This window comes from Limanda limanda, chromosome 4, assembly GCF_963576545.1.
Source record: "Limanda limanda chromosome 4, fLimLim1.1, whole genome shotgun sequence".
NCBI lineage: Eukaryota > Metazoa > Chordata > Actinopteri > Pleuronectiformes > Pleuronectidae > Limanda > Limanda limanda.
In genome coordinates, this window is record NC_083639.1 from 23023722 (window position 1) to 23036454 (window position 12733).

At 44.7% G+C, this 12733-nt stretch overlaps 1 protein-coding gene across 1 annotated transcript in view; it reads right to left on the reverse strand.

Annotated features, from left to right (window-relative positions):
- The window catches only part of plxnb1b (plexin b1b), a 95039-nt gene that overhangs the window by 4823 nt on the left and 77483 nt on the right, over positions 1–12733 (reverse strand). The window contains exons 12-34 of the mRNA XM_061069460.1: positions 11761–12693; positions 10208–10342; positions 9911–10033; positions 9708–9801; positions 9388–9554; positions 8846–8997; positions 8564–8669; positions 6980–7116; positions 6606–6782; positions 6292–6517; positions 5693–5935; positions 5322–5501; positions 5041–5189; positions 4247–4347; positions 3693–3910; positions 3430–3608; positions 3272–3338; positions 2725–2871; positions 2405–2570; positions 1773–1876; positions 1563–1647; positions 1054–1220; positions 602–762 (exon numbers count right to left, since the gene is read on the reverse strand). Coding sequence (XP_060925443.1) covers positions 602–762; positions 1054–1220; positions 1563–1647; positions 1773–1876; positions 2405–2570; positions 2725–2871; positions 3272–3338; positions 3430–3608; positions 3693–3910; positions 4247–4347; positions 5041–5189; positions 5322–5501; positions 5693–5935; positions 6292–6517; positions 6606–6782; positions 6980–7116; positions 8564–8669; positions 8846–8997; positions 9388–9554; positions 9708–9801; positions 9911–10033; positions 10208–10342; positions 11761–12693 — 4217 coding nt within the window. The remainder of the gene's footprint in view (positions 1–601; positions 763–1053; positions 1221–1562; positions 1648–1772; positions 1877–2404; positions 2571–2724; positions 2872–3271; positions 3339–3429; positions 3609–3692; positions 3911–4246; positions 4348–5040; positions 5190–5321; positions 5502–5692; positions 5936–6291; positions 6518–6605; positions 6783–6979; positions 7117–8563; positions 8670–8845; positions 8998–9387; positions 9555–9707; positions 9802–9910; positions 10034–10207; positions 10343–11760; positions 12694–12733) is intronic.

Below are 12733 nucleotides of genomic sequence, written 5' to 3' on the forward strand. Positions count from 1 at the left end.
ATTTAAATATAAATGACCATTCTAGGGTAAATAAAACAACAATTTGTACGACTAACACGAAACACTAGTGAAAACATCCTCTTAGTTACTGCTGCTGTAACTGAGGAGGACAGCAGAGGGCGTTTTGAGTTGAATTTGAATGTTGGGACTTACAGAATCTTGGATGACACCATTTTCAGTTTTTTTCTGTTTTTTATTAACATTTGAAGAATCGATCACCGGTTACTTCAATGTATTGGATTGGGCTGCAACGCTGTTTACCCCTGAAACTCAAACACTCCCCCCCCTTCCATCAGCATAGTGGTGAGTAGATAATGAGTGAATTTTAATTCTTGGGTAAAATAAATCCCATTAAGATATCATGTTCAAGAAAAACATGAACATACTTTGTGAGGCCACCATCACCTTAGGTTACCAAAATCGAATCAGTCCAGCTTTGAGTACAAGTGAATGTTTGTGCCAAATATGAATACATTCCCTCAAGGCAAGAGATATCCTGTTCATGAGAATGGGACGGATGGACAGACAACCTGAAAACATAATCACATTCAGAATTCCCTGTTCTACTTGACTTTTTATGTGACAACAAGGCTCTCTGTACCTGTTGGTCTTCCAAATGTGGATTGTCTCCGGGTCAGAGATGCCATGATGTCCTGCCTGGTCGTCCAGCAGGTCAAAGAAGTATTTGACAGCCAGCGGGACAGGACGGCTGGTGCTGAGGATCACTGTGAACAGGTCGTCTACAAACTTCTGCAATGTGCCCTGAAGGAGTAAGAAGAGAGGGTCTTTTATTGTACTGTGCAATAATGTTCACATCTATTTATTCATCTGTTCCTCACACTTCAGTGTAATCATGAATAGGTCACATTCACTCACTCACTCACTCACACTGGTCACATGTCAAACAACAACCACTGAAGAAGTTCCACTGAAGAAGTTCCACCTCCAGTGTCATTCACTGGTGAGATAAGATCTTTTGTGGCCTGTGGTCAACATGTATGTGTATGAAGAAACTTGTGTGTATGTTTGTGTGTTAGGCGCGTGTGTGTGTACCTTCATGGAAAGCAGACGGGTCAGGTAGATCTCAGGGATGGCCTTGGCCCTCTCCCTCTCTCTCAGGCTGCCTCTGCGGTGTTTGGGCAACTCGGGCTCTTCACTGGCTTTAACTAGATGCCACAGCCGCACTCCACCCTCATCTGCATCCTCCAGCATCGGCGTTTCTGCACAGATCAATGTTTTTCTATTATATGTGTATGTCTGATATACAGAAAGTTCATCGACTTCAATGAGAATTTAAAGGGATTCACTTTTTACCGAATCCCAGTTAATTGTTTGAATGACTTGAGGGGATAAGACAATCCTGTTTACATCCAGATTAAAACTCCAGGATGCATGAGTGAGAGAGACCGTATTCAATAACTTATGATGGCCATTTCAACATGATAGGTTCTTCAGCAGGCTGTCATCAGAAAGTTGGGTTATGTTTGGAGTCCAGCAAAAGCACAAAAGCATTTCTAGCTGAACTTTATAAGTTATTGCAGAACACTGTCATATAAACTTACTCTCTCCTGCTATATAGTCATGGTTGTCATGGTGAATGTGTTTGTTGTGGCGAGGGACCAGTGCTACTGTGGACCCGTCTGGGACCTGATGAACAACAAGAGATGTACAGTTAGTAAGACAGATCTAAAAGCACTTTTAAAAATGTATTTTTAATATGTGTTTGCATTTTCTATTCAAAGGAAGTGTATAAGGGAATTATGCCCTCTGACCTTGTAGTGCTGCAGTGTGTTCAGGCGCTTCCAGTTGCCCTGAACCACAGACGTCAAGTCCTCGTCTGAAAGGATGAGATGACCGGCTACACCAGACCGCCACTCTGAAACAGACACAACAGATGCACCACCACAGCTCTGTGAGTGTGTCAGAGGGACTTCATTTGGCCATACAGGTGTTTTGCAGTGTCAATTCCAGTGCAGTAGACAACAAACTACATTATAAAACCTCCCTGTATTTACTTTTGACTTGCTGTAGGGGGCACTGCAGCTCAGCAAATGTTTAAAAAGCCCTGTAGGTTAATGAACAGTATTTCTCTCACTTCACACAAAAAGACTTTCATGGATTTTATGGTATACACATTATCATCTGCCGCTCCCAATTAACATAATAGCAAACAACAAAACTAATTGTTGCCCTTGCTTAATGTGTGTGAACATGGGAGGTTTGTGTTAATCATCAACTCGGGGATTAGACTCTGACGACTAAAATTCCTAACCTGGTTCAAATATACACTTAAACAATGTAAGTAATATGATATATCAAATAGGTCTCGTCGTTATTAGCTATTTTAATGTGGAGAAGTTAAACATTCTATCTAAAAACCAATGTGGTGTGACTGGATTCTCACCCAGGTCCAGTGAGTCGCCATGGGGTCGGTTGGAGAAGGAAGTGCCCTTGAAAACCTGGTCCAGCAGCTTCTCCTTCACCTGTGTGATGGTGTCACAGTCCAGCACTTTGGAAGGCAGCGGCTGGTTCTCATTCACACTCCCACCCTGCACTAACACGTTCAGAGTCTGCAAAAGATGAGCAGAGGTGGTGTGAGAATGTTAGACAGGAGTGCTGCAGAAAAACAGTAATACAACTTTCTGACAGTCTCACTTGATGTCTGAGATTCCTAAATTAGACAAAAAAAGGGCAAATGTCAGCTGAAGTCAGAGTTCTGCTCACCAGCGTCTTGTACTCCACATCCTCTCGCAGCAGCCGGTTGTCATTGAGAGTGTACTTGGCCTTGCCTGTTACAGCGTCCACTGGTCCTTTATCTACCTGGTGCTTTATGGCCCTGAACAACATGTAGAGAGACTCTCCTGCTGAGTCCTGTACACACACACAAGCACAAGCCCACAGACACACACACAGTTAGTACTGACCAAACCCGCACTTCAGGAGAGAATGAGGGGCTCCAATGACAAGGGCACTCTTCTACACCCTTTAAATTAGTCACTTGCAACTTTGTGCTCAAGAGGCTGAATAGTTGGGTCATTTCACTTAAACTCTAACAACTAAATTGACACCGGCTTTTTATGTATTTTAACCATCTTCCCTCAGCGTGATGAAATATTACTTATGCACTTCACAAATGTCAGTATTTTGTCCTATGAACTCGAAATCCATCTATTTCAGAGCTACACTAACCTGAATGGTTTCATTACAGTTAATGGTTGATCCACAAATATGTGATATATATATATAATATAAAAAATATGTGTGGACTGACCCTGACGAAAGCATAAAGACAGATGGACATCCAGTTGGTCAGCAGCTTCTCCACCACTGTCTCTGTTCTACAGAGAAAAACACACAAGTTATAACACTAAAAAATATTTTAAAACCGACCGCGATACTTTTGACTTTTCTCCTCCTCCCTCTTCTTACCGTCGCAGCATCAGTTTGGGGTTCTTGGCCACATACTGCTCCACCAGGTCATTCAGGAGAGTTTTGAGGATGTCAGTGAAATATTCTAGTTTGCCATGAAGTGCCACTGTCAGCAGGGAGGCCACATAGGCTCGGTCTCTGGGAGAGAATGTCCGCTGGCTCTCCAGCGTGTGAATGAACTAGAAAAAGAAGAGAGGAGGTATATTATCCCTCTTCTTGACAGGAAAGTCTCTCCTAGAAAGCTGAATTTTGATGATGACTACCTTGGTGAGGAACAGTTTGCTGTTAAGCAGGTTGGACAGCTGCACCAGACCCTGCTCCACCGTCTGCCGCCGACACTCCTGAACGTCCAAATCCCGCCTCAGCGGAGACTCTCGGTGGCCAGGGAAGAAAATGCGTTCAGCATACTTCCGGTAGTCAAGGAAAGGGATCCCTGAGCCCCCCAGGTCACTGGACATGTCCATCATCTCCGTCATCAGGTCTGTGACAGGGTGAAGCGACAGGGGTCAAAGGTCAGAGGGTCTAGTTAGGTTTTAAGCTTCTCCTGTATATTACATTGAAATGTTGTGCTGGGAACTGCACCAATAGACAGATATAAGCTGGTAAATATTGACATTGGACAGTGGTGAAAGACTCTATTAAACTGAGGATGTGAGGAACATTTAATCCAGGAACTGTGATGAAATGGAATAATCTCAGGATGTTGTGATAACAACGCTGATCTGTTGGTCTCCACAAGCTTAAATAAACCTCCTTGTTCCTCTGCGTCTGGATCTCCTCTCGGTCATGTAACTTCACTCTGCTCACACTCTCTTACCTGTGAACTCTTTCTTGCAGCGGTCTCTCACGCTCGTCTCCAAGTTCTCCAGTTGGATCTGGACCTTCTTGTAGTCCCTCAGGGCCTGCTTGCTCTTCCTCCTGACAGACACATACAAGAGCAGAGGGTCAGGAGAGGAAGAGGAGTGGAGGTTAGTAAAACCACTTCTGTCTTGGATCTGTGGTAGTACATTAGACTTAGAGAAAGGCTGACTATAGCCCTATAGAGAGACAGTAAGGTGAGAGAGTGTCTCAGTTTCTGTGTGGTTTATCACATGGGGCCAGCTGGGTCAAAAGAAAACATTGGTGACAGCCGGAGGTGAGTGTCCTGAACCCACATTTCCTCATGTGGTCCTTTATGACAGACCATGAGGTCAAAGTGGTTAACACTGCTCTCCCACTTTAAAACTCTGTGTCACTGACTTGGTGTCATTGTAATAACACTTGTTCAGGTAACTGTATCACATGTGACACAACATTAAGAAGTAATTTAACATTTTCATTTCACTGCATTCAAAATGTTTTTCTACTACAGACTCATTTAGTCTGGATTTTAGTCAATAACAACAATAAAAAATTATATTTCTGATCAGACTAACCATAGGGATGGTGTGGCTTTTATAAAATGGCTTCCATGGAGCTACTTGCAATGCACTAGTTCTCAATGTCGTCAAAATATCGCTCCAGTGCTGCTCAAACATTCCACCATACAAATAAACAATCAGAACAGATTATGTGTCAGTTTTCTGTTCCGCAGTAAACACAATCAGACACAGACATAGTCCATCCACTGACCTGTAGATGAGCACGATGATGAGGACAATGAGGGCCACGATGGACGCCCCGACTCCGACTCCAATCTGAGCCTCCAGGGGGAAGGTGGACGGGCTGAGGTTGTCATACAGAACTTTACCAAGAGAGAAGTTCAGGTTTCCCATTTGGACCTGGAACACACACACACACACATAACACTCAGCCCCTCAATTAAACAGTAAGAGGCTTCCAGCAGCAGTGCTCACACTGTTCCCACCCTCCTGTGTTTACTGTGGCTGCAAAGTGAAAGCAGGTGAACTCACAGTGAACTCGGGGAGGTTGTCGGAACCCTCTCGTTTCTTGCCGTTGAGCCCTGGTGTGGGCTGCTGAGGTGGAGGCTCACAGTACAGATGGTTTTTTGTCAAGGTCTTCACAGCACACACACCCTCCCCGATCAACACCACCACTTCGTCCTTAGTGATGGCCAGGTCCAGGTTTTCTCCCTGACAACGCGTAAAGCAGAGGTTATATTGTTTCTGCTTAAGGCTCCTGTTGATTTTAAATTGTTTAGAGAGATTGAGACCGTTTGCTGTTATTTGATAAGTAACTTCTGTTTCTGCACCCTATAGAAGCAATAGTGACATGAATAAATAAATACCCTTGTCAGTTAGTAACAAACAAGATTTCCTCTGACCTCCAGCTGGATGAAGCTGCCGGGGTTGTAGCGGTAGGCCTTCAGAGGTTCCTGCTGGTTCAGGCTGCGCAGGACGGGGTTGGGCTCGTAGCTGAAGGACTGTGGGTTCAAACTGCTGAATCCAAAGTGCAGGTTGTCCAGCAGGAACTCCACTGTGACCTTTGACCGCCAGACGGAGGAGTCCACCATCGGAGAGTGGCACAGGATCAGGGTGGAGGAGTTCACCTCACAGCGTTCCATGAACTGACGATACAGAGAAGACGATCAGTAAAGAGAGTAGAGGATGGGTTTCATCAGGTTTTAAGATAAATGTTACTCTGTCACACATACACACTAGGGTTGGGCAATTGGACAAATATATTTTCTATTGGCAAATTCAGTGTCAGGTGTGTATTTTTTGGGAATTTTTTTTATTTTAGTTTGCTAATATAATGGTTAGCCTTCTTTAGAATCCATTCAACTCTATGGATAGTTAACCTAGGAACTGACACATATATTGTAGACATCAGAATCAAACACATTTGTAATCTCAGACTGGGTAAAAACTTCAACTTTAGCTTTCAACTTCCCCCCCAATGCGCTCTTCTGCACACACTGACCTGTTTGACAGAGCAGAGTGGGTCTCCAGGGCAGACAGGGTCTGGAACCATCCTGGCTGGCCTTCTTGGTGTCTTCTCTCTGTCCTCCCTGTGTGTAGTCCTCCTCTTCCTTCTCCTTCTCATTTTGCTCTGGCTGATGGACTCGTAGGGAGAGACCGTCACAACCATCCGGGGCTCCTGCACCACGTCCAGATTGTGCCCCGCCACATAGATCAGTCGACCACCACTAAACAAAGAAAACAGTTTTAGCATTCACACTAAGACCTTTCTAAAGTAAAGAACAGGAGCTCAAAGTTAAGGACTGTGAGACTCACTCCAGGAAGCTCTTGGCTGGAGCAGCGTGGGTGATGTTGGGGTTGTGGGTGTAGCGGTAGGATGGAGAGTGGAGGTGACGTTGACTGCTGCCATAATGCAAGGTGATCCGCTGATCTCCTGTCTTGTTACTGCTGCCGGTCACACACTTAACACTGGAACTTTGCACCTCTGATACACTGTAGTGAAAGAGGAAGAGAAAGACAGACAGATTAATAAGTGATTTGATACTTTCTTTGAGTGAAATAGTTTCTCCTCCTCTCTGGTGCATGGACGTCAGAGTGATAAACTGATAAGCAAGTGATAAGCAATAGCAACAACTACATTGAATCTAACTTTAAAGTGAAAAATCTAGCAAAAAAACCTGTGTGCTTACATGTTACAGGGCACTCCTCCTACAGTGATGCTGAGGTCAGAGCGGCGGCCTGTCAGCAGGTGTCGGCCAGTGATTGTCAGGGACGTTCCTCCGGCCTTGGGCCCCCTTTGAGGAGACACCCCCATCACGAATGGGTCCTGACAGGACAGAGAGGATGGAAGGAGAACTGCATCAACCACTCGAATGCACACAGGAGCTCAATTTGGAGTTAGTAAGTATGTAAAGTTTATTTGTATAGCACTTTTAACAGAGTCATTTTGTACTTTACATAGCCAAAAAACTGAGTGACACCACACAAATATAACAACAGAAAACAAACACACACAAATACAACATTAAAAAGATTAATACAGAGCCCAGTAAAGTGATTCAAGCAAGACCTGGTACACGTAAATCACCTGAATGCCTCTTTAAAGAGATTTTAAATGTTTAATCAGTTAACATGGACGGTGTACAACACAAGCTATAGGTAGGGCTTGATGCTATTGTTACGAAAGGCCTGTCATCTCAAGTCTTTGGACAGGTGCGTGGGATATGTAATACATGTAAATTGTAAGATCTGAGAGAGCGAGCAGATGAGTAAAGGTGGAGTAGATTGGTTAGATATGTTGGGGTTGATGGTTCAGTGATCGATTAGTAAGCGTGAGAATTTTGAACAGTTTTCTGTAAGTGACAGGGAACCATTGAAGAGAACTCTTTAAGTATGGTTGTAGTATGGGACCATGTGTTTGACCTACTGAGAAGTTTTTAACCAGCGGAAGTTTGTGCCAGCAGTGTATTTAACCTTGGACTGAGCACTGACTTTTCACCAGAGCCTGATTTACCTGGCTGCTTTAAGCCAATAGAAAATTGTTGGCATTCACGAAGGCCGCAGATATGTGCAGGAGCCATTTAATCACCAGTTTGTCCACCAGAGAGCACTGCTGCTACACTACAACACACATCACTGCTCATCTGACCGCTGCAGGGCTAGAAGGGAATCGTTTTCACTGGTCATACATATTTTGAATGATAATAAACAATGCCCCTCATTTCTTCTCTTGTATAAACTACATTTATACCAGAGGCGGTGTGGCTTAGGGGGTAGAGTGGCCAAAGTGTCCTTGGCAAGATACTGAACCCCTAAATGGCCCCTCATAAATGTTGAGTGTACTAAAAATGTAAGTCGCTTTGAACAAAAGCGTCAGCTAAAGGGTATGTGACAGCTGTGGAGGCTCCAGTATATCATGTGTATGTGTATGAAAGTGAGCACATCACTGTAATTCAAATATCTCTGGAGTTTGGACTGTTGGTCAGAAAAAAACTAGCACTAGAAAAATCACACGTTGTCCTTTGGGAAACTGTGATTGAAACTTTTAACCATTTTTATTATTAACTAAAGAGGAAACGAAGAGAAAAAATTAAATGTTTAAAAAACTGTCAGCAGCAGCCTAGTTCCATGCTGGTGAATGCATTTTTGTAAGTGTGTGTCACAGACAGCTCAATGTTTTTCATTCCGTTTCATTTCCTGTTTTTGCCATATGCTACAATTCAGTAAAAGACAAACAAATCTAATGCAGAGTAATTTGAATGAATCTACTGTACCTGGTAGCTGAACAGCTGGCTGGACAGACCAAACTCTCCTCCACTGACTTTCACAGACACATGGCCCATCTTCTCTCCTCCACTGGCTTTGGTCCTGCATACGATCCTGGAAGACAGACATCACTTTTCATTTACTTGAACATAAGGTGAGGAACCTTCCTATGCATTTTACTATTCATTGATATTACACAAAGTAGTTCAGAGCAAAGTATTGAAAATGCTGCATAATCCACACTGAATTCTACAAAATCCTTTAAAAAAAACACAGCAGGTGTTGTGTACCTGGAGGAGACCTCGTAGAGGCTGGGGATGACGGTGCAGGCCACTCCAGCTACTAATACAGAGTCAAGGATGTCTTCAGCCTTCTGGCCCAGGTTGGAGCCGGATATGGTCACCTTGGTGCCTCCTTCCAGCAAACCAGAGAGCGGCTCAATCTGAGGCAGATACAAAGACTTTTGTAATTGTTTGGGGTATCTTTACTTTTACTGATTTATTTTAAGGTAAGCATATTTTAATTTTGAAACACTAATGGTAAAAAAAAGGTCCGATTAGAAATCATGCACGTTTCCAACACTATAGCCGTTTCAGACATGAAACCAGGTGTGTTCACAACAACACATATCTCCAGAGGGTTCAGGTGAGAGAGGTGCAGCAAGTAGAAGCAGGATGTAACGTCTTCATTTCGCTGCATCTGCTCATTCGGACATTCTCCAGAGATATTATTTGCATTCTCACTTAGAACCCCCTCCGCAGAACGTCGATTATTTGTTCAGTGCATGTCTGAAAGCAGCTTGAGTAAACAGGTAAGTGAGGCCTGTACTCACAGAATGGAGGACTGGGGCAGGACATGTGTGCTGTGCAGGTTCACTGCAGGAGTCTGAATACAGGCAGCTGGCCTGAGCAGTGCCACACCACGCACAACCATACTTCTGGTCAGCTGTATGGCAGCGGCTGCAGTCAGATCGGCCCACAGAGCAGTTGTACAAAGTCACTGATGGCAGGAGAGACAGAGAAGAGTGTATGTTGAGGATTAAATGACATTGGGTCTTTGGAGATAAAAAAAAAATAACACAATACAATAAAAATATGTATGCAAATAAATAAAAATCGAATAAAGTACAATCAAATGTAACTTTGGCCTCACCATAGAGATCATTAGAGCTGTCCACATGGAAGGTGTCCCTCCTCTTCACATACACCATGGCGTTGTATTCCTCCACTGGAGCGGAGTACGTGTACTGGACAAACAGCAAATGGTTTCATTAAAAGAGACACTCATCTGCTACTTGTTACAGTCACAATACGACACATTAATGTGTGACAATGAGTGGCTGCACATTATCAGACCTGGTGTAGCTGACAGGTAATGTCAAAGTTGAATGGATTCATATCATCAGTTTCCACGTAGGCGTCCACCACCACCGTCTGCCCTTCAATGACCAACACACACTCGTAGTCCAGGTCTGTGTCCTGAACACGCAAAAGACGTATATAATAGAAATTACTGGAAGGTTAATAGGATCATTTCTGACATGGTAAATGGTCTGTATATATATGGCGCTTTTCTAGTCTTGATGCCCACTCAAAGCACTTTACATTACAGTTTGCCATTCACATACAGTATGTTCATGCTGTGTGTGTCACCTGATAGAGGTGCAGGTTGCGGGCTAGTAAAGTGATCTTCCTCTCCACTCTGACAGGGAGCAACGATGAACCCTGGACCTTCTCCACACAGGGACAAGCTGAAGAACCCCAGCTGACGAAGGAGCCCTCGTCCCCCTGTTGTTCATGACACACACACACACACACATACACACACATATTATGAACACACAAATCCTTTCGTCCTCACTCTCTTGTTTGCATGACTGTAGTAGATGCTTTTTTGAAATTGTTTGCATACTACAGCCAGAGGGGGCACCAAAATTGGGAATTTATTTTCATTAAAGCAACAAAGCTGGAGAAAGCTGCCTTAATGATGTCCTATTAGAAGATAAGGAAGCGTACAGCCATTCCGATGGACATCACTTTCCCATCCCTTCACCTTCCACACTGTTCTCCCGTGTGGTTCTCTGATTGGTCGAACAGAAGGTGTCCCTGTCTTCAAGAGCATCCTGAAGACTCACATCCTCTCCATGTTGAGCACAGTAAGTGCTCAACATGTCTAGCACTTACTGTGCATGTCTTCACCTGATCTCCTGCACTTTGTCTTATTGAACAGATTTAGTCCTTTGTAGTTAATTCAAGGTCTCCTCCTTTGGAAATTCCCTCCTACTTCACCTCGTTCCCTTTACCTGGCCCACTGCTTCCTGTAGCTCCAACCACAGAAACTAAACAAGAAACCAGCTCACCTGGATCAGTCTTTCAGGACCTGGCTGGTTGCATGGTGGAGGCATAATTTTTCAAAGTTTGCACTGTGTACATAACAATAAACCAGTCTACACAACTCCCTATTTAAACAGTAGATCGGGAACCCTGAGACTGTGCTCATCTGTCCTTACAGACTCACAATTGAACCAATACTTACCAGTGCCAGATTATTGTTGGCAATATATCATCCTAAAATTCCTGATTAAAAATGTACTAACGATTATTTTTAGGCTTCTTCATATATCTGTTCTTTTAATTCCCTAATTCCTTCTGCACTGCTTGCAATTTTCAGGTGAAGGTCTGCTGTCACTTCCTGATTCAGGCTGATCTAGATATTATTGATCTTGTATCTCTATTATTGTTATTGTCATCATTAATTATGTACTTCCTTCTATATTTTTACCATTTGTTTTTTTTTGTAATGCAGCACTTTGTACTTTGTGTTAAAAAGGGCTCTATAAAAAAGTTACTATTGTTATGATCATTATACTCTAGGTATGTCCCTCCGATAACAGCTTTTAGAAAACTGTTTCCTGTAGTTATTTAGTTCTTGTCGGGTGCAATTCATTTTCATCTCAAACTCAAAAAAATCGTCTTTTTTGGAATCAGTTAATGAAGAAAAATAACAAAAAGAGCACAGGTGTCAGACAGCAAAGGAGGAGCAGGGAAACAAGGGCAGAGCAGGAAGCTGGTTGAGCTTTGGTCCCATAGCAGGAGTAGAAAGTCCATTCAGGAGCTGAGAGCGCTGAGAGGCGGCTGAAGCTTTGAGAGGAAAAGTAGAGGAGGAGAAGAGAAGGAAGGACGTGACAGGAGGCGGCTGAACTCACCGGGAGGTAGGCATCAGCCGAATCATACTGGTAGTCCATCTCTGAGTCAGAATTGAACAGGTGGGGGTACGATGGGGCTGCCTGGTCAACCTCACCATCACCTGACAGCACAGTGGTAGCTGAAAATGTGGCTGTGTCATTTTCTGACTGGACAGCTCCCTCAGCAGGGACATCCACTTCTTCCGTTGGCCAGAGGACCACCTCAGGGTCAGCAGCTGGGATACCTCCCTCTGAATCTTGCGTGGGCATCAGTATCGGCGGATGGGTCAGGTCTACATAGAAGGAGGGCTCAGAGTAAGCTGGTTCGTCCACTGGGTAGGGCGTTGGCAGGGGGAAGCCAGATGAGGTCGGGGTGGGAGGCTCAGCCAGGCTCGGTGCTCCCTCAGCTTCCTGGGTGTCGTTGGGGGGGGACTCCGTCACCGCCCCCAGGGGGAAAGAGTCTGGTATCACCAGAGGCATTGCAGGGTCCAGATCTCCACTTAGACCATCAGCCATGGTGACAGGCAGTAACTCTGCAGTCCCCACTGCAACAGTGGGCGTAACCACAGGACCTGCAGTTACACTCTGAGTGGCAATGATGAGCTCTACCGCTTCTGTCTCTTCTTCCTTCATGGTGGTGCCCTCTGGAGGCGTGGTCGGGGCTGCTGTAGTGGGTGGCAGGGTGGGGACCGGTTGAGGGGGCAAGGTGGTCAGCTCAGGGCTGCTGGTGGTAGTGGGTGGACTAGTGGGCGTGCTATGGGTGGTCGGCTCAGGAGTGGTTGCTACAGTGACGGGGGCTGCAGTTGTAGTCGTTGTGGCGACAGTTGCTGTTGTTGTGGAAGGTGTCATGGTGGTTGTCGTAGTGATGGTTGTCGGGGCAGCTGTTGGGGGACTGGTTGTTGTGATGACTTTAATAGTTTTAGTTGGGGAAGGAGCTGAGGTGGGGAGCTCAAACTGGGGGAGGGGGAAGGGGGAGGAATGAGGACAGGGTGAG